Source organism: Mustela putorius, unplaced genomic scaffold (assembly GCF_011764305.1).
Source record: "Mustela putorius furo isolate JIRA1106 unplaced genomic scaffold, ASM1176430v1.1 tig00000198_pilon_pilon_pilon, whole genome shotgun sequence".
NCBI classification, from domain to species: domain Eukaryota; kingdom Metazoa; phylum Chordata; class Mammalia; order Carnivora; family Mustelidae; genus Mustela; species Mustela putorius.
The window spans coordinates 625811-647343 of NW_025421311.1; the positions used below are offsets into that span (position 1 = coordinate 625811).

General features: G+C 50.1%; 1 protein-coding gene across 6 annotated transcripts in view; it reads left to right on the plus strand.

Annotated features, from left to right (window-relative positions):
* YAP1 (Yes1 associated transcriptional regulator) overlaps nt 1-21533 on the plus strand; it is a 109657-nt gene that overhangs the window by 56888 nt on the left and 31236 nt on the right. For 2 of the 6 annotated variants that reach the window (XM_045077485.1, XM_045077487.1), the window contains exon 4: nt 17254-17373. The exons of 2 other annotated variants lie outside the window; for them this stretch is intronic. In XM_045077485.1, the coding sequence (XP_044933420.1) occupies nt 17254-17373 (120 nt within the window). The remainder of the gene's footprint in view (nt 1-17253; nt 17374-21533) is intronic. 2 more of the 6 variants (XM_045077486.1, XM_045077488.1) reach the window with 1 other exon arrangement.

Sequence of the window (21533 nt, forward strand, 5' to 3'; positions counted from 1 at the left end):
GCTGTCAGTGGTCGAAGCCAAGACTCGGTGCTTGGTGACGGGCTCCGGAGCCCGTCCTCCTCCTCTGCATGGGAACCAGTGTTAGGACAGGGCCAGAGAGGAGCCTCCAAGCCCACGAGGGGACAGGACCTGGGAATGCATGGGTACCCTGGGGAGCTGCTTCTGCACAAAGGGTGCGTGGGGGTGCTGGGAGAAGATGGTTCTGTGGGTCATCACAGCACACTGTGCCTTGCAGAAGACAGCGGTCATTGTCTCTACCGGGCCGCTAGGACAGCACAAGGAGTTAAGAAAGGAAGAGACAGATGTGGCAAAACTAAGAAGTTTTTTTTAACCCAAACCTAAAACTGATCCTAAAAAGGAAAGGGAGTCACCAGAGTTTGAGAATGAGAATAGGATGTGAAGTGGTGGGGGTGTGAGAATTCTCAGAAGGTGTGGCGTGTGGGGCGTGCGGTGGCCGGTGCACGCTGGTGCGGGGCCCAGGCTACGGAGGGGTGTGAGGGCGGCAGCTGCGGAGCCCGCACACTCGAGTCCTTTCCCTCGTCTCTTCCAGGCTAGTGCCTGTTTGGGAACAGACAGGACTCAGACACAGTCTTGAAACGCTTTAGAAGGACTGTCATGGGGACTGCCGTCTTGGCTGTTCTTCACACTCCCGCAGAATGACAGCTCACGGGTCCCCGCAAGAAGTTCTCCGGCCAAGGGTCCCTTCTTCCCTCTGGATGCACCTGCAGGGCGTGGGGGCCGTGCTCTCTGCAGGGAGGTCAGAGGAAAGGCCCTCCTTTGCGTGGGTTCTCCACATCATCTGTGCGTGGAGACTCCTCGTTTAGAGCCTGGAGACTGAGTGAGCGAGGAGTCCCTGTGAGGGTATTTCAGTGAATGGGAGGGCATCTCCCACAGCACAGCAGCAGGCCGCTGACGCTGATGCTGACGGCTGAGCCCGGGTGAGCACAGCTTTCACCCTGAGGGGACCACAGATGGAGGAGGAGCCCCGCACATCTCTTCGGAAGCACTCACTGGGTCACTTGTCCTGTGCGCAACTTTTGATTTACATTTTTACTGTTAATTATTTAAGCAAGAGCTTTCGAGTTTTGCTTTTTTTTTTAAAGAATGAATCTAGCTCAGTGTTCAGGTCTGTTTCTGATCAGACCCTACTTCCTTAAAACACAGTCACTTTCTTTAGACTCTCCAGACCTGTTTTCTAAGTTTTTAGTGGTTCACGGTACTGACTAGTTTTTTAAAATTCTAATTCTAAGATTTTATGAAATCCTGTTTCTTTCATTCAGTCTAATTCAGTTAACAAAGTGATCAGTTTACTTCTGTTTTTACAAGTCCTTTTTCAAAGTATGAGGCTGAAATGATGGATTTCATTGCTGCCCTGGGTATCCATGGTTTGTAACTGGCCACCAATTATCATGTATAATTGAGAAATCACATATTTGCCACTTAAATGGAATACGTGGAAAGGATTCTAGAGACATGACTTACTAGATTTGGTAAAGTAGGTTGTATCTTTTAATTGTCCATTTCATGGGCAAATAAGTGACACTGAACCTTGTAAAGGGAATTTGAAAGGTGAAGAACAGAAAACAAAGGGGCACCTGGGTAGCACAGTCGGCCCAGGCGGCTGGCTCTGTAATGACCTCAGGGTCCCCTGGGCATCGGGCTCTGCGCTCTGCTGTGCGGGGCGTCTGCTGGAGATTCTCTTTCTCTCTGTCCCTCTGTCCTACCCCACCTCATGTTCGCTCTCTCTCTTTAGACAGATAAATAAATAAGTGAAATCTTAAAAAAAAAAAAACACTAAAAGGGAACTTGACTAATAAAGTAATAGTCCTATTTTACTATGCATTTAAATATGTAACACGGTCTTATATATATAAGTGCATCTAAGCCCTGTCCTGTTGAATTACTTGAGGTGACAGGCGCCTGGCTGGAGCATGCGGCAGCTCCTTGTCTCGGGGTCCTGAGTCCCAGCCCCATGTTTTGGGTAGAGATTACTCTTTTTTAAATTTTTTTTTAAAAGATTTTATTTATTTATTTGACAGAGAGAGATCACAAGCAGGCAGAGAGGCAGGCAGAGAGAGATGAAGGGAAGCAGGCACCCTGCTGAGCAGAGAGCCCCATGCGGGACTCGATCCCAGGACCCTGGGATCATGACCCGAGCTGAAGGCAGTGGCTCAACCCACTGAGCCACCCAGGCGCCCCTTTAAATTTTTTTTGACAGAGAGATTCAGTGCAAGCTGAGAGAGAGGGAGAAGCAGACTTCTCCACTGGGCTGGGAGCCCAGTGCGGGGCTCAATCCTAAGACTCTGGAATCCTAACTTAAGCTGAAGGCCGACACTAACCTACTGAGCCACCCAGGCGCCCTGGGTAGAGATTTTTTTTAAAAGCTATTTAAAGTACTTGAGATGATTGCCCTTCAGAAATTCTATTAAGCGAATTCTGCTACAGCACGTGAGCGGCCCTGCCATACCTGGTTGGGAGCGGTATCCAATTGTCCTACCTTCTGAGAGTTTGGCCAACCTTAGTGACTTTGTTTAACATTAGGAAATACGGACTTGAGGAGAGAAAGTGTGCTAGTCTTCTTTGACCAGCTTTATCTATATGAAGATACTAAATTTCTAGTAGTCGTTTGTTAACTACGACCCACAGGATAGCTGAATCTCACAGCAGTAGTAAAGTCAGGAAAGTGACCTCTCTGATGACCCTGAGATAGCTTGATAGCAAAAGTCTGCTGCCCATTTAGAACTGTTCAGAATCCTAAGCTTTGATTTAAATTAAGCAATAACCCAGTTTTTTGCTTTTTAAAAACATACCTTTGATAACAGTCCAAAATCAAGTGTCTTCTTATAGGTACATTTTAAAGGAGTTTTTGTTTCTGTGTTTTAGAAGGGGGCATATATTATGGCTAACGTCCACATGTGGTGCACAGTGCAGCACTTTCAGACTTCCCTCTTACGAAAGCCTGCACGGGGTTTCTGGGGATTACGTCTCGCTGGGTGGAGCAGATGCCCTCGATCATGACAGATGATGCATGTCTGAGGAGTGTGCCCAGCACCTCTCTGTGGCGGGCAGACGTTCAGAAGCTGGGCGAGGGCTGCCGAGCTCCCTGCCTGCCTGCCCGCGCCGCACCATCTCTGTGCCGGCACCAGACACTAGCGGGTCAGAGATGGTTCCCCAGAAAAATGGCAGGTTGAGAGGTGATGTGAAATGGGAAGGGGACAGGTAAAAGCAAAAAGTAAAAACCTGAAAAGCAAAGGAAGGATGAGGGCGCAGAACACCGTTTCAGAGTTGACGACAGTTTTCAAAGCTGGTAATTCCTGCTTCCTGTATGGTAGCTCACCAGCTTTGAATTCTGCTTTTCACCTTGGGAGTGAACGGAGACAGGATGGCTAATAAGGGTTCCAATCAGCTGGACGAGGGTTTGAACCGCAGCTGTGTCACTGCTGCGCGCCTGCGCGACCTTGGACAAGGTCCCACACAGGCACACGGGAGCTCCCTGTGCTGCGTTTCTTCATGCGGGGATCAGGAGTAGGGGACTAGCAGCGTGGAACTTGGCATAGGGCTGTCCTGGAGACGCGATGCCACAGTCGTGGGACAGGGTCGGAGATCGGGGCATAGTTACAGATTAACCACAGCACCCAGTGCTCTCTACGTATTGTGGATAGAGTAAGTAAATATCATCTGGTCCCACAGTTTATATTTTACTCCATTTATACCAACAGGTAGCCACTTCTCATTTAAAATAATTTTTTATCACCAAATATGGGCCCTTGGCCCTTCCCAGTTATGTGTTAACTTCTGGCATTTAGGTTCTTACACATTCTCTGTTTGGTATATATAGGTGGTAGACCGTTAAATATAAATATGGTTTTCTTCTACACGAGTTAAAATTTTTTTTTGTTCTTCTTAAAGTTCTTGACTGTTCTCAGATGGAAATTTTGTTAACCTGAGTCATAATAAATGGAATGAGATACACTTTAGTGTATCTAAATAATCAATAAAACCAAATAAAACTGTTACAAAGCCCAGAGTCAGAGCAGTGAATGGACTAAGAGAGATGCTGTATTTTATTAGTTGTTCTCAAGCTCCTATCCCAAATATCTTTTTTTAAACCAAAGTTGCTTTCTTTTTGGAATGTATGTAAATTAAGAAAAGATGGCCACAGGGAAAGGGAAAATAGTAAAAGCATAATAATCAAAACCAGTGGAACTCAGGAAACTTGGTTTGTTTTACATAGTTTGTGTTTTGATTGTTTTTGGTATTTATGCTCCTCAAGAACAGTTAGTAATATGGAAAGAAGAACCGAACCGTGTTTCTAGTGTAAAACCATAGAACAGCCAGCTCAGGAAGGACCATTGTGCATGGACAGGGTGTGGGGGCTGCGAAGACCAGAGTGCTGGGGAGTGGACATCGTACATCAGGCAGGGTGTCCGGCCTCTCGCCGAGGACCATGGCTGCCGCCACCTGCCTTCTCCCCTGGCGTTCTGCCGGGTCACACGGCGCCCGAGGCACCATCGATCACCGTGGTTTCAGGACTCAGCTGTGTCCAGGAGCACGGCTCCTTCCAGGGCCGACCATGGCCCCTGTTGTGCTCCGACAGAGCCTTTCCCGTCCTGTCGCTGGCGAGTGCTCTTCAAGGTGACCCACTCCAGTCGGGACTGTTGACTTAGGAATATTTTCTAAACGGTAGTAGGACTGAGGATTGCCTGAGCAGGGCTGCAGCATTTGGCAGACAGAACAGTAGATGCTGCTGGATTGTGTCTTAATGCTGAGTCTAAGGACCCCTCAGCCCCCAAACACAGAAGCAGAACTTTAAAGTCTGGAGTTGAGGGACGTGTTTACATATTAATGTATTGGCCTCTACAATTTACAGCATTTTGAAGTATCTACTTCCTCCTTCCTTTATTGAAGAAATCCCAGCTAATCATGTCATAAGGTAGAGTTTCTCCCTCTTCTGGAAGCTTGAGAGCAGTAAACTCCATTTTCAGAAAAGTACTTCCTTCCTGTCTTGTTTGCTTTATGCTTGAGGCTGTCTGGTACACTGACCGGGGACATGGACAGATGCAGGGCTGTCGAGTTCCCTTGACCTGGTCTTAGGGCACAAATAACAGATGTTTTTAAAAATCGAGCAGTTTTTCTGAAGGGACTGTTTGGGAAAGTAAAATTCATTTGAATTCTGGAAGATACTAAGAATTTTTATGCAAATACTGAAGCTAATGTTCTGTCATTTTAACCAACAGACTAACTTAGAGGGTTGTCAGGATATTATTAAAGAATATAAAGAAACAAGTTGACATGTGAGTGTTGTCGTCTCTAGCTCACTCTGGGACATGAGTTATTATTACAAATAGAAGTGTGTGCTCAACTTTCTAAAGTGATTATTTGTAGAATTTTGGAAACTTTCCTCAGCTTTGGAGCAGAGAGGAGGAGAAGGAAATTCAGTTATTTACATTTAAGAAAAAAAATAAATGTCTGTTTTATTTCTTCTCTGGATAGGGATAGAATATTATTTTTGTCTTTCCCACTGATTTCTAAATACTTCTGGTTACTCTATTGCTACAGTAATTTTATGAGTCATGAGAAGAATATTTGTGTGAAAGATTAAAATGCTAATTCTTTAAAAATGATATCCATAGACTACCATTTATAGGCAGCATCAATGAAATAAAACAGAATTCTGCAACAATAAACAGAGGGGGTAGCAGAGCTCGTACTAGGTCAAACATTTTTTTCAAAGGTGGTTTCTTCAGGCATTCTAAAGTCTGAACTTACAGAAGCTAATCTCTCATAAATTTATTACAGAAAGTCTGAACTATTATGTTAAAATATAAGACTCCAGTTGCCCTGAAGAAAGCTTGAAGGGTTGTGTATTAGAAAGTTCTCTGAGCTTGTACTTAGCCCTTTCCTCTAGTATGCTCATTCTTTCAGCTATCACAAAGATGAAAATGAAGTTTTTAACGTTTTTTAAAGGTTTTATTTATTTGAGAGAGCTAGAGTGTGTGCGCGTACACACAGGCAGAGAGAGAGGGACAAGCAGACCCTGTGCTGAGCAGGGAGCCCGACACTGGCCTCAGTCCCAGGACGCTGAGATCTCAGCCAGAGCCAAAATCAAGAGTTGTGTGCTCAACTGACCGAGCCACCCGGGTGCTCCAAATAGGGGAATGACTTTGAACAAAGTCTCAGTTTTACCTTGAGACAGTTGTTCCCCTTCTAAATTATTCCTTCCACGAATACCACATGCCCCACTTTGTACCAAGTGCCCGAGTGGCCGCTGAGACTGCAGCATCAAGTTAGAACAGGTTCTCCCTTTATAATGACAGCAGCAAATGTGTGGGCAGGTGTAGCACTGAGTGTCGAGCAAGGAGAGGGCCGTGTGAAGGTGGTCGGGCATGATGGGGAGGTAGAGAAGGCGGTTTAGAAGGCAGGCGTTCATCCATCCCCTCAACAAACCCCAAATACCGAGCCTGTGCCACGCACTCTCGTAGATGATGACACACACGAGCAGCACACGTGCAGTGTGTCACATAGTTAAAACTGCAAGAGAAAAGTCAGTTATGGGTTGGAGAACACTTGGCTGGGCTGGAGGGAGGTGGTGCTGTGTTCGCTTTCCAGGCCCAGACGCCCCGTAATTGAGCAGAGACGTGAATGAGCCAAGAGCTGTGCAGCTTTCTGGGGGAGAGAAGGGAATGTTCCTTGCATCACGCAACAGCCAGGTCGAAGTTGCGGAAACAGATTCGGGGAAAGATAGCCCAGAAACTGTATCATATAGGAGCTTACGGGTCTTGAACAGAGGTGTTCTCTAACAGGAGGGCCATGTGTCAGGTGCCAGGGGGCTGGAGCCTGGAGCCGTGGTACTAAGCAGCTGGCTTTAGTACCTGAGCTAAGTGAGTGTGAGCTTAGGTGTGTCCAAGGAAAGGGAAGGCAAGGGAGCTTGAAATCCCCTGAGCCGCTGAACGCGTGCTGAGAACTCAGAAGGCTTTTGTGTGGTCAGCCAAGAAGTCTGAGCTTTATCCTGATGGATTTGGGAAACCACCAAAACCATGACTCTTCTCTGGGGCCCTTGGCCATGGCAGGACAGACCTGGTGCTATTTCTGTCATCTGATCAGTTTGTCTCTGAGACCCAGGTTTATTTTCTGACCAACCTGTCTCTCTGCTTTGTGCATGAGTTTTAGTAAGTTAAACACATGACTAAAACAAAATTGCACAGCTGTTCCAGGAAAGAAGTAGGGAACTGACTTTTTAAGAGGCCGACTACAGGGCCACCTAGGTGGCTCAGTCATTAGGTGTCTGCCTTCAGCTCGGGTCATGGTCCCAGGGTCCAGCCCCGCATTGGGCTCCCTGCTCTGCAGGAAGCCCGCTTCTCCCTTTCCCATTCCCCTGCTTATGTTCTCTCTCTTCCACTGTCAAATAAATAAAATCTTTAAAAAAAGAAAAAGTACTGACTATAAGCCCTGCCCTCTGTCAAGCGCTTTTTTTGTGTAGCCTCTCTGAACTTAACTGGCAGGAGTGATCCAGTCCACTGTGCGTATGAGGAAAGTGAGCACTGAGAAGGTTAGGGAACTTGTACCAGGTTAGAAGGACAGGAGTATAGGCTCCAAGAACTGACTGTAGGTCCTTCGTGTTAACATCGGGTGAGCAGACGGAGGGGGAGCTGAGCTCGTGTACAGTGTGGCTGAAGGGACATGTGCATCATGGCTGGGCCCCAGCCTGCATGTACCTGGTACCTGGGCTGTGGGCTCCCCAGCCTGGTTGCTGGTTTGGCAGAAGACTCTTCTAGCTCCCTGCGTGACCCAGGAGTGCACCCCGACTTAAAGTAATAAAAGAAAGGGACTGGTCACCATCTTGCCTTTGCTTTTGTGAAGCAGATTTTAATCAGTATGCTCATAATCTTTTTAGCTTCTAGGTCTGTACACAATGACACAGCCTTGACCTTGTGACCTGGGGCTGCGTGCTTTAAGTCACTTTTTACCCTGAGAGTAAAACTGTTGTAATGGAAACCAGAAGAGAAATCGTTTCTTCTCCCACAACTAGATTTCGTAAATGGCATTTTCATCCACTAATGCATTCACGAATACTTGCCCCACATTGAGATTATTGAAGCCAAAGAAAACTTAATGACAATAATAGTTAATAGTGATGGCACACAGCAACTGCTTCAAGTGTGTCTACTTGAAAACTTCATTCAGGGCAGCATTTCAGTAGGGACTCTTGAGAGCTCATGAGATCAAACATGTAGACGGGATGCTCACGTCTGTGGATAAAGAACTGTGGAGGAGTTGGAGGTGAATATGTGTGAGCTCCCGTGTTCAAGAGCCACATGTCTGCAGGTCATAGTGTCCCTAACCCCAGGGGCAGTTCCTGGTCAGCGTTGCCATGTTTGTTCTGATCGACCTTGAAAATAGAGCATACCCATTTATGAAAAATTCGAGACCTCCTTTTCTATATTCTGAGACGGAATTATAAATTCTTCCCATGCTACTACCTGGTCTGTAGTTAAGCTCCATGTAAAAGAGCAAATTCAGGACAGTCTACAGTAAAAAAAAATGAAAACAAAGTAATTTCAGTACATCGTGGGGAAAGTCTTACTCATGGAGTAGAATTGAGGAAATTTTCCCAAAGCTGTAGTGTGAGAAAGCGGTAGAATTTCAGTGGACAAAAACAGTAGAGGCTAGGGGCTTCTGGGCGGCCCCGTCGCCTAAACGTCTGCCTTCAGCTCAGGCCCTGATCCCAGAACCCCCACATCCTCGGGCTCCCTGCTCAGCGCGGACTCTGTTTCTCCCTTTGCGTCCGCGCCCCCCTCCCAATGCACGTGTGCTCTAGCAGACAAATACAGATCTTTACGGGGGGGGGGGGCGGCACCTGGGTGGCTTCGTGGCTTAAGCCTCTGCCTTCGGCTCAGGTCCTGATCTCAGGGTCCTGGGGTCGAGCCCCGCATCGGGCTCCCTGTCCCTCGGCAGCTCCCCCCGCTTGTGCTGTCTCTCTGTTAAATAAATAAAATCTTTTAAAAAACAAGTAAAAAATCGCTGGGAGTGCTGACAAAGAGCGGCTCGCTGCGTAACCAGCGTGATGGAGTCCCCGTAGAGGACGCAGGGACCTGAAGCAGCGGGAGAGGCTGCGTCGGCAGGCCGAGGATCCCGGGGAAGTGGTGTCCCCCGCGGGGCGGCCGCGCTCCGGCGGCGTCAGGGAGACGCGCCGTCTGCGCCACAGCGTTCGTCGAGCAGATGCGTCGTCGGTCTACAGTGAGCCCCGGTCAGTGTGCGGACGTGTCCTGCGAGGTGGCCGTGCGCAGCTGGCGGAGGAGCGCCCCGCAGGGACGCCACGGCGGCTGCGCGGTGTCTCGGACGTCGCGGCAGGCGGTCAGGGTGACCTGAAGCCCGCGCGGGAACCGGAGGGCCGGCGTGCCCCTGCTGCGGCCGGACTCGGCCTCTCTGTGCCGGCAGCGGTGGCGCCCGCGCCTCGGGTCTGCGACGCGAGTCCGGAGACACCAGCCGAGAGCCCAGGCAGCCTCGCGCGGTCGGAACGCTCCGTGGCCCCGAGTGCGCTGTCGTGGGTGCCTGTGAGTGCGGGCCGGGCCTGGTCCGGCGGCCGCTCCGCGGGCTCTGGGGGCTGCGACCACGTCACTCCGCAGTCGTGCGGCAGGGGGCGGGGAGAGGTCACTCGGGTTACCTCGGCGGTAGTTTCTTGGGGTTTCCGTGCTGGCCGAGGCTCCACTGATGGGCCGGCGGAGGTGGGAGCCGGGCGTGGGCGCTGTGTCGCCTGCGGGTGCCGTTGCGGCGGGAGGTCCGGCCGGAGCCGGCGCCATGGGAGCCGCGAGGTCATCCCCCGCCCCCGCGGTAGGAAACCCTCCCGAGGCGCGTAGCTTCCATGGACGAAGCACTCCGGTGGGGCCGTCTCTCCTCGTCCTCTCACCGCAGCCCGAGCGTCTCCCCCGGACGACACCCGGCGGGCCGCGTCGGTGGAACGAGCGCCTCTTGGTCTCGGGAGTGCGCTCTAGCCCCGCGGGGGGTAGAGTTCTTCCAGGAGAAGGCCGACCGCTGTGCCTCTGCCTGCTGCGCGCGAGGCCGGTTCTCAGACGTCCGGCTCCTTCGGACCGCGCGGGTGCGGAGGCGCCGAGCCTTGACGGCAGCTGCGCCACGGTCTCTCTGCGCGCTGTGCCCGGTGCACGCGACGCGGCGCTGCCGTCCTGGGGTGCGTGCCGCTGGCCCCTCCGCGCTGCGGCCCTGCCGGGGCCGCTCATGCCCGGACCATCCCGGGGCCCGGTGCGTGCCATCGGAGCCTCGGCCTGACAGGCCCGTCCTCCGCGCAGCCCTTCCCGGGCCGCACCGGTAGAAGAGCCGCCCAGCTTGTTCGCGTTCGCGTCGCTTTCCGCCTCCCGCTCCGGTCGCGCCAGTGACGGAGACGCCGCACCCACGTGAGGAGGAAAACGCAGATGTTTTCTCTCACAAGCCGAAGGGTTTTAATTGAATTTCTTGTCCGTTCGCCTCAGTCCCCGCTCATCCGCGCTCCCGAGTCATGCGTGCTCCCCGGACAGGGACGCTCAGGAGCGCGCCGGACGCTGGAGAGGAAAGCTCTGGGCCCGGCGTCTCACAGGCCGGCCTGGAGGGACGCGCACGTCGCCGACTGGCGCTTTGGGACGCGGGCTCCTCCTCTGAACCGAGAACGTCCAGTCGAAACCGTGGGGCCTCCAGGGCCCGTCGCATTCCCACGCGGTCGTTAGCGGCCGGCTTCTCCGCCACAGTCGCTCGAGCCGTCCGGCGTCGTTTCTTGCTGTTTCCGGGAAGAAGCTGCTCTCCGGTGAGGACGCGCGCGGCCCCGACGGCTGTGGCCGACCTCGCTCCCCGCTCTAGGGACCTCGTGCGCGTTGTTCGCAGCCGCGCAGCGCGCCAGAGCATGGTCTGGGAGCGGCCCTGGTCCGCGGCGCGAGCTGCGGCGGTTGTGGGGACCCCGGACGCCATGAGCGAGTTCCGCGGCCCGCGCACACTTGGGACCCTGCGAGCCGGCGCTCCTCAGAGCGCGGCCCGGCGGCGTCCGGGACTCGGCTGTTCCGTGCGCTTTAACAAAGCCTCCCAGTGACGTCGGTCGCAAGTTCTAAATCATCTTACGCAACTAGCGTTTTGCTGCTTCCATTTTACTTAATTTTCTCTTCACATTGACGGCGCTGCATCTGTAACACGTTCAGTCGGAGCATAAACCGGACCCAGGCGCTCACTGTGTGTCGGTCTCCTGCGGCCTCTCCTAAAGTCTCCCTGGGACGCCGGACCTTACCCCGTTAACGCTCGTGCAAACGCCGTTGAGTCAGACTGTCCGTGGCCTGTGACCTGATGACTCAGAAAATCTGCCACTCTTGTTTTCTGTGCTTCTCGTGGTTTCTCAGCATAATGACCTCGAACCCTGCGCTGAGTATTTCTCGGGATTTCTCCAAAGGTCCATTTAGCCGGGATTCTGTTGTGTACGTAGGAAGCCCAGATCGAGCTGGTGGTTTGGTTCCACACCGAGTGTCGAGCCCGCGCAGAGCTGGAACCCACAACCCCAGGCCAGCGGCCGAGCTGGACCCCAGAGTCAGGCGCTCACGCGACTGAGCCACCGGGCGCCCCTGGGTCTGTATCATTTTGGATGCTGACACTGAAGGTGGAAGATTTGTTTCTTGTCCCTTTCCTTTCTCTACTGCTAAGGATTCGATTGTGACACGACGCTATTTAAAGGTCACCTTTCCTCATCTCCTTTGCCTTTGATGAGCAGCTTTCTTTCCCTATAAAAGAAACATCCGATCTTGAGCCTTTTTCCGTCTAACATTGTATTCACCCAAGCATTACACGAAAAATACACATGAATACGGAAAGCATTGTTTTTTTTTTTCTGTTTGACGTATTAATTTGAGTGCTTATTAAATGTATGGGAATTCTATCTCCTCTGCGCCTCATTTAACTCTTTAAGTAGAAATAGAGTGTGAAAACAGGCAGCTGTCCCCGTGCGGATAGCAGTAGGACAGTTCCCGTTGTGTCTTCATGTCTGAGGTCAGTGCGCTCCCAGCTCTGGTTCTGGTATTTACGGCGTAGGAGAAGGGTGTTAGTGAAAAGTGTTCTGAACTTCATTTTTGAAGGCTACTGTTTTTAGTGGAATACTAAATAATCAATGATTTATACATAGCATATTTGATGTGATATGGTTACATATGATACTTACTGATTTAAAGTTGCGTAAAAAGGGATAAATTCACTATTTCCGCTTTACAAATTTAATGTAGGAAATACTTTCCTAAGTTTTGGGGAATATGTTGCTGTGTTTGGGAGGCAGCGTATTGTAGGGTTTATGTCAGAGACCTGGGTTCACACCTTTACCTTGACCAGGTTTCCTGTCCCCCAGGTGGGTGACATCCCTGCACAACCCATATCTCCTCCATGGGACACAGATGAGAACGGTGCCTGGTGCGCAAGGCTGAAAGTGGCCGTGTCCTTAGAGTGCAGTGGCCGTGGACGGAGCTGTGTCAGTGGGGGCTGTGTGCTGTTCTGCTCCTTAGAACAGTCAACACGAGTTAGGGACCCCTTGGAGATCTAACACAGGGAAAGGGATTTCTGAATTCTCATGCGTTCTACTTCATGGAGCTTCCCAGAGATTGGATTTTGTACAGACTGAAGATTTGGGGCAACCCTGCACCCATCAAGCCTGTTGGGGCCATTTTTCCAACAGCATTTTCTCACGTTGTGTCTCTGTGTCACTGTCACATCTTGTCAGTTCTCGTAATATTCCTTCCTTTTTCGTCACTATACTAGTTACTTTAATCTGTGATCTATGACGTTTCGGGATGCCATGAGCCATCCACATGTAAGGTGAGGAGCTTAATATGTGCTGTGTGTGTGGTGACCGCCCCAGGGCCCCAGCTAGTCCCTCTGCCACCCCCCCCCAACCTTCCTCCTGACACTTGGGGTCTTGACAGTAGGCCAGTCGGTGGCCCTGCTGTGACCTCTAAGTGTTCAAGTGAAGGGAAGAGTCACATGTCTGTCCCTTAAAGTCAAAGGCTAGAAAATGATGAAGCCACTAGAGTGCTCTTGCCTCACAGTCCAGTTGTGAATGCAAAGGAAAGTTCTTGAAGGAAATGAAAAGTGCTACTCCAGTGAGCACATAAATAAAGGAAACCAAGCAGCCTTATTGCTGACAGGGAGAAAGTTCTAGTCATCTGGATAGAAGGTCAGACCAGTCGCCACATTCCTGTAAACCAGAAGCTGATCTAGAGCAAGGCCCTGACTCCGTTTAGTTCTGTGGAGGCTGAGGGAAGTGTGGGAAGCTGCAGAAGACAGGTCGGGAGCTGGAGGAAGTCAGTTTGTGAGGCTTCAGGAATGTGAACGGGTGGGTGAAGCAGCAAGTGAGCCCGAAGTTCCCGCCGAGATCACAGCACATTTCAACATAGACAACACAGCCTTCTTCGGGAAGAAGGTGCCTTCTAGGACTTCCACAGCTGCAGAGGAGAAGTTGGTCCCTGACTTCAGAGCACAGGCTGACTCTGGATCGAGGCTCATGCAGCTGGCCACTTTGAGTCGCAGCCGCTGCCCAGTCCCAAACTTCTGCGGGCCTCCGCACAGAGGACACTGGGTCAGCTCCACCTGCGCCCTCGGGCCTGCAGCCGTGGATCCAGGCGTCGCTCTGACTTTTGGGTCTTACCACAGAAGAAACGGGTTTTGTAGAGCGGCAGCTGCCATGGGTGGTGGCTCCTCTCGCGGGTCCGGGCGGAGGAAGGGGAAGAGATTCCCCGTTCTCGATGCGGTGAAGAGCGTCGTGGCTCACGAGCCATCAGATGTACAGCAGAGCAGCGGCCCAGGTGGAACTTTGTGGCAATGTCGGTTCCCACCCTCAGGAAGACTCGGAGGGGTCAGGAGCTCAGGGTGGGAGGCGGCTGCAGACGGGGTGGACACAGCAAGGGCACTCGAGTCAGACCTGGACACAGGGCCAGGCAGCGGCTGTCTCATGAGCCAACTTGAAAGAGGAGGATGTGCTGCTCGGGGCTGGGCAGAAACGGTGGTTTCTCGGGCTGGAACCTCCCGGGGAAGGCGCTGCGAAGATGGTTGAAACGGCAGCAGAGGGCTCAGTGTCCCGTGGGCTCTGCTGATGGAGCAGCTCCGGGTCTGAGCAGGGGGACCCCCGTCTGGAAAGAAGTTCTCCCGCGTCAGAAGACGCTCAGCCGGCCTCTGGGGCCGCAGGAACGCGATCCGCGCAGCCACTGCCTGGTTGTCTTGGGACCTCGCCGCGGCCGCCTGGCCTTTTGCAGCCCACAGCCCGCTGGCGGCGCCCTCAGCACTGCCGGGGGACCCCTGCCTGCCCGGAGCTCAGGACCCACAGCCAGCTCAGATAGTGCCAGCAAATTTAACAATGAAGTATTTTCAAATTAAGGTATGTACATTATTATTTTTTTAAAGATATAATGCTAATTCACACTTAACAGTGTAGTGTCAAATAAATTTTAAGTGCACTGGGAAACCAAAAAATTCATTTGAGTCACTTTATTCTAGTGGTCTGGAGCCAAAGCCACAACATCTCAGAGTTCTGCCTGTACAGTAAGGTGTATGAAGCCATTAAAAGGAAAGAGATCTATGTGTCGTGTCAAGAAGAGATGCCGTTATCTGTTAGGTGATGAAAGCAGGTACGGGGCAGGTGGAGCCTGGCCTCGGTGGGTGTGAGTGTCTTATAGCAGCAGAGGCGCAGAAGAGGAGTCCGGGACATAGCACAAACTGAAGTTGTTTAGCTTTTCCCCCGGGGAGCGGGTCAAAAAAAACGGACGCTTTTTCCATTCTGCGTTTCTGTAGTTTTTAACATTTCAAAAAAACTATGAAAGTGAATATGTTTATGAACAAAAAGTTTAATAAACAGAAGGCACTGGGTTTAATAACATATTTATTATTCATAAACATGTTAATGGAAAATCGCGTACATACTACATGATTTTAAGCTTATTTATAGAAAGCTCCAACTCCTACGTGGCAGGGCATTCATACTGAGCATGTCCTCAGCCCTGCCGGCCCGTGCACGCGAGCATGAGGGGACTGCGCCGCCAGGAGGACACGCGTGTGCACGGGTGATGGCGGCCTGCGCGGTAGCTGTCGGCGCAGAGCAGGAGAGAGAACTTGGGGAAGGCTGGCTTGAAGAGCTGACCTGTGAGCTGCTTGCAGGACGAATAGGAGTTCGTAAGGGTTAGAGTCAGGGGACGTTTGTGTAAGAGGAGCAGGAGATGCAAAGGGGTGGCTTGCCTTTGTGCTGAGTTGAGGGGAACGTGGGATCAGGTTAGGGTTAGGGTTAAGAAATGAGCTCAGCTGGCATTTCCCTTTTGATGGTCGAGAGGAAAGGAACTGCTTTTGCAAGGAACAAGTTGCATGGAGGAGTTGATGAGTTGGTGCTTTAAGAAAGTCCGGGTGGCTGTCTGGGAGGGGACGGTGGGATGAGGGGAGGTAATGAGCAGTCCGGTGCCAGGGAAGGACATTGGTGGTGGCTGAGAAAGGGGAGCTGTGACCCATGCTGGTGGAGTCCCTAGAGGTGCCCTTGGATGGGGGGTCAGAGTGCGCAGGAGTGTCATCTGGAGCATGGGCTTGTGCTTCGGGTTCAGAACACGACTTTGGGGGTTCTGCCTCAGGCGGCCGAGGGGGCGGCTGGACCAGGAGAAGAGGCAGGTGTGGAGGCGGTGCCGGGCTGTGGTGGTCTCGGAGAGGGAGGTGTACAGAGCCATCCCATGACTGCTCCGACTGCTTCGTCGTCGTGGTGTGCTAGGTGCTTGGAATGGCAGCTTCCCGGTGGAAGGTAGTCCCAGGCGCTCGTACTGTGTCCCGGAGGTCCTGTCTTCCTGAATGAAGCATCTCTAGTGACAGCGAACGCCACCAAAAACAGTTCCATCTCTGTGCGTTGAATGGGTTTGCATCCCACTCACTGTTAGTAAATGTGGGGTCCTTCTGGCCAATTCGCTTGCACTGTGGACCGAGCTGCCCGAGGAGGATGGCAGGAGGGGCTTCCCTGGGCCCCGCGAGCCGTGCGGGACCCTCCAGTTGCATGTGTCTGTGTCCTGACAAGATTGTGCCCCTGTCACGGCAGGCCTTTGACAGTGGCGTAGCAGCGGATCGGTCAGTTTCTGCAACAAAGGGAAGTGGACTGGAATGAGGGCTTCGGGTCCCGTGGGCCTTTGTGACTGTTTTGTTCCAGCAGGGCTCCTCAACGCCCCCCGGAAGGCTGGCTCAGACTGCCAGTTGAGGAGTCAGGAACCCGGGCCAGTTTTATGTAGGCAGCGCCCTTCCTGCCTGGTCTTGCGGTGGGCGATGGCTGAGAAGAAGCCTCGTGGCTCCGGGACCTGGCTGCCGGGTTTCCGTGGCCTCTGACCCAGACCGTGTGGCATCGGACCACACGGAGGCCCCTGTGTGCCAGTATCTCATTAGAGTGGAATGACAGCCACAGAGGTCGCCGGTGGGCCTGAGGGTTACATGAGTTGATGCACGTCACCTCCAGCCAGGGTCCAGGCCCCCGGAGGCGCTCAGGTATGTGGATCCACAGATGGGAAAAGTCCCTCGAATCATCGGTGGTGTTCCGTCCTGCCTCGTGGTGGTGTTCCCTCACCCTGCAGCTTTCAGGTTGTGTCCTTCTGCTGACCGCTCCGGTGCCCACCCTGCCCTCCTGGAGCCCAGAATGGACTTAGCACTCAGCTACCACCCACCCTCCTCACAGCTTTCAGTCTGCCTAAAAATAAGCGTTTCCTGGAGTAGAGTTTGCTCTGTGCTAGGTTTCTCGCTGAGAGCCAGTCTTGTAAGTCATGGAAGTAAATGGATCTTGGCAGACTTAGCTGAAGTGTGCTCTACGTGAAACCCAGTGTGTGTGACGCTTCAGATGTGCCGAGCACGCTGTGTGTCCTTCTCACTGGAGAGCCTTCACGTCCACAGGAAGGCATCGTCCCCAAAATTACTGGGTGGGGGGCTCCCTGAGCCGTGGCCCCGAATGTGGTGTACTAACAGTGATGATGCTTATTTGGGTCATGGCTTCCGAGAGGATGTTGCAGGACTCTGGTTTCCTGTCTGTGTCTCTGGAGATACAGATTTTGTGAATTAGTGGTTTCTTTGGCGAGATGGAAAAGAATCAGGTATGTAGGTTTTCTTTTCTTCTCTGAACACATGCTTAATTCTGTCTTAGTAAGTTTTGCCGATACCTGTTTTCTTTATAAATTAGTACCCTTCCCACTTATTTTAGTTGCACCAAGTAAAAACCAACCATGATTATTTTTTCTGTATTTATAGGTCCTCTTCCTGATGGATGGGAGCAAGCCATGACTCAGGATGGAGAGATATACTATATAAACCATAAGAACAAGACCACCTCTTGGCTAGACCCAAGGCTTGATCCTCGTTTTGGTAAAGGTTCATTTCAAAACCTTTTTAGACATTTTCTGATAACATGCGCGCGCACGTGTGTGTGTGTGTGTGTGTGTGAGAGAGAGACAGACAGACACCTTGGGAAGGTACACGGAAATAAAATTGCATTGCTTTACAGTATTAAAGACATGACTGCTCACCCAGCTTCTCCAGGACTTTTTTTTTTTTTTTTTTTTAATTTCTTTTTAACGTAACAGTATTCATTGTTTTTGCACCACACCCAGTGCTCCATGTAATCCGTGTCCTCTCTAATACCCAGGACTCTTTTTATACCTTTCCCTCTGCCCTTGAGGGAGAAATGCAGATGTAAATGAGCTTTTTAGCTTGGACCCCTCGGGGTCGGGTTGGGCAGCGTACTGACCAGAGTTGCTGCACTAGTCATCAGGCTGTCAGCTGCTGGGAAACCTGGGGCACCAGCTTTGGTCCATGCCCCTGTGTCTGCTTTTGCTCGACTTGAGAGTGCGGTCAGCCTGAGCCCGTTTCGTGCTAGACGCTGCTATGTTTACTGCCTCTGCTGGGAAGGGGGTGTCACATCTCTCCCTTCTCTCCTCACTCTGCCTTGCCTTTTTTTATAGTTTGTTTTTTTTTTTAAAGGAAAGGTCCTTAGTTGTTTTTTTTTTTTTAGGAAACAAAAAGCAAAAGCAAAGCATTTTCCTCTCCAAATTATATGACTTACTCAGCATTTGCACAAGCGAATACTCTCCACAAAAGTACACGTCTTGATCATCGTACACAAGCTCCGTGTGCCTTTTTATCCACATTTTTTCACTCTTCTCAGTTTCTTCAGTTGGGTTTCTGAGATATTCTTCCAGAGCCATGGAAAAATGAGTCTAGAAAGGAGCAAAGCATTGTGGTTTTGAAGTTTTCGTCTTTGGCCTGGATGCAGCTAAATGAAAACAGTGTGCATGTCACTGAGTGGGTCAGACGGGCGGGGGAGGCTGTGAAGCCCTACAGGGGTTGGCCTCACAGCCGCTGCGGGGCCCTGACGGGAACGAGGATTTAACTCTGCGAATGCCTTCCAAACACAGAAGAGGAAGGAGAACTCTGCCTGCCCGCAGCTGAGTGAAATAGCGTCCCCGTCAGAAGTGCTGTGGACAGTTGTGCCGCATTTATGTCGGCTCTGTTGGCCACAGCCTGTGGCTTGGCCTGAGCTGCCGGAGCTGCCCTGGATGGACGGAACCTTCTGTGCGGGGTGTCAGGGCGGAGACCATCATCCTGACAGATGTCCCGTGTGGTTTCAGCGCTAGCCTTGGGAGCTTGCAGATCTGTTTGGGTGTTAAAAAGTAACGTGGTATGTTAATAATTTGCAGCTTTGGGTTTTATTTAATACTTGAATAAGCCCTCGTGGTTGGAATAGGAAAGCAAGTAAGGTACAGGATTTAATCTGTGCTGCTGTTTGTACGGACTGGAACGACAAACACCGTGTTGCCTTGAATCATCATAAATGAAGTGGATCAGCTTGTCCACATTTTGGAAATTTTTTAAAATGGTCTGTGGGGTTTTTTTTCCCCCTACATGAGGTTATGAAAGATGATGATTAACTCTTAGCTTCCTGCAGAAGTGAGGAATTAGAACAGAGTTGTTTTGTTTTCTTGTGTAAGTACTTTCAGGTTAGAAAGTGAAGTAAAACAGCTCGGCTGTGGTCCTCAGTAGACCCATTCTTCATATCACCCAGCGTGGTCTTTTGTTTCAAATGAGAGAAAGTACTAGAAGAATTCTCCCACACTGCCTTGAGCACATACGTACATGCAAACATTACAATTAGGTATGCCAAGACAAAGTTCCATAAAATTCTCTTACTGCCTTTCATCTCCTGTTTTGGGCCCACTGTGTGTGTGTTCCAGACAGACTTGAGAACAGGCCAGAGCTTTATAGTTTGTGGCCCGACGTTTAATCTGTTCCAGACCTTTTTAGTCCGAGAGCTCAAGTGTGCCTGGGAGGGAGCCGGGAAGGGGAGCCGGGAAGGGGAGCCACGTGGGCTTCTGTTTGGAGTGACAGCAAATCGAGACGAGCTGCTCGCCAATGCGTTTGAGGGAGCTTTCCTTGAAGTCCCAAATCCTGTAGTGGATTGTGTTTGATCTCTGCCAACTCTAAACTGTCCTTTGTAGGACCCTGAGCCGTGCAGACACAAACGAACGGTAGATTCTTTTCATGGTGGTGAGCTTTGCTCCCCTGTATTTCCCAAATTTGTATAAAAGCGTTTACCCATGTTTAGCTTAGGTCACACTGATGGACGTCTTTTGACATTTTGAAATGGAAGATAGAGCTGTGTGTAAGCTTGACGTTTTCATTCTCCTCCTCCAGGTAGCTTCTCCCATTTCTTGATCAGAGGCTTTAGGTTACTTATATATATTTAGAATAGTTTATCCATCCTTCATATCCTGCAGAAAGCTGGTAAATTAGCCGTATAATTCAGGAAATTAAAGAGTAATTTGTTGTGGGTTGGTTTTCTTTTATCTGATTTTCTTCTTTAGCATTTTAAAAACTATATATTTTTGACACTTATATTATTTTAGAGAGTCCTTTAGTAATTTGTATGAAATCATGAAGTGTGACATCCATTGGCAGTAAGGGCTCCCTGGTATTTATTGGCTTTGAAAAAGGAGGGCTTTTGTTTGTTTTTAAAGAAATCCTTTTTGGGATGTTTTGATCCTGGATTAAATGAAAATTGGTGCTTGAGTGTTATGTAGGCCATTGAATTCATATGAACAACCATTTTTTCCTGCATACTTTTTTTTTTTTTTTAAAGATTTATTTATTTGACAGAGAGAAATCACAAGTAGACAGAGAGGCAGCCAGAGAGGGGGGAGGGGGAAGCAGGCTCCCTGCTGAGCAGAGAGCCTGATGCGGGACTCGATCCCAAGACCCTGAGATCATGACCTGAGCCGAAGGCAGCGGCTTAATCCACTGAGCCACCCAGGCGCCCCTTTCCTGCATACTTTTTATCGTAAATATAAAGAGTCTGAAGTTTTAAATGTTTCCTTGTATGTTGTAGAAATACCGTTTTATGTAATAGTCCTAGGAATAATTTCTGGTAAAAGCCCTAATGAAAACACCTCAAAAAAATAATTTCTGTTCTTCAGAACGAAGAATCTCCAAAATGGTAATCATGATTGAATTCCTTGGTTATGTGCTCTTACTGTCCTCACTGCCCTGGGGAAGGACATACAAATAGTGTTTAGCAGTTGTTTCTGGAGGTCAGTGCTGGTGCCACTGAGAAAATAAACGGAAAATCACGTTTGGTGTACATGAAATATTGGGACCAGAGATTTGGGCTAAAAAGTACATCTTTTGAGTCTTAATGGATGTAATGGACAATCTAGTGTGGCCAAAACACAATGTCCTTTAATTGCTAGGGCTGTGTGCGTAGAAGCTCTGTGTGTGGAGGTGGCATTAAAGCCCAGCATTGCCCCAGACTTGATGTGTGTGCGTGACAGAGAAGATTCCTAAGATAATAACACATAAGATTAAAAGAACAAAAAATACATAATTTATTAAGTCTCCAAACCAGAAGTTCACTTCTTTCTTACTCAGAGTTAAATGTTTTAAGTCAAAACCTAAAGGTCTTTACAAATTTTACTATTTGTTAACCTTTTCCTTCTAACACCAAATATTCTTGATAGCTGTTCTGAGTGAAGTGATGTTTTACTCTTGATGAAAATGTACCCAGTGACCAACTTAGTGCCTAAGCCTGTTCTGGTAGAGCTGGGAAGACACGCCAAAGGCCGTGAGCTCTACTGGCAGAGTCTTGGACAGAGCGTCAGTATCTAATCATTGGAATTTTATTGACACGAGTCTCTTGGTAATCATACATTCAAAAAATCGGTATTTTTTTCTTATCCTGTTTTTAATCCTTCCTCCTCATCCTAAATTGAAAGTATTTGGTTGTGGACTCTATTACTAACCACTTAGGATAGACAGGAAATGGTAGTTCATTGCATTGTAGGTAGGAAGAGCCGTGGCTAATGACAAATTTTTAACAGATAAATCTCACAAAATTAGGCTCTGGAAAGAACTTGTAATTCCTCTAACCAACATTTTTCAAATGGAGCTGGGTGGTGAGAAGTATTACAACACTGGGGGACATTGACACCCATGGCCCTTGCCCCCAGAATGCCACACAGCCACTCAGCCACCGTGGACTC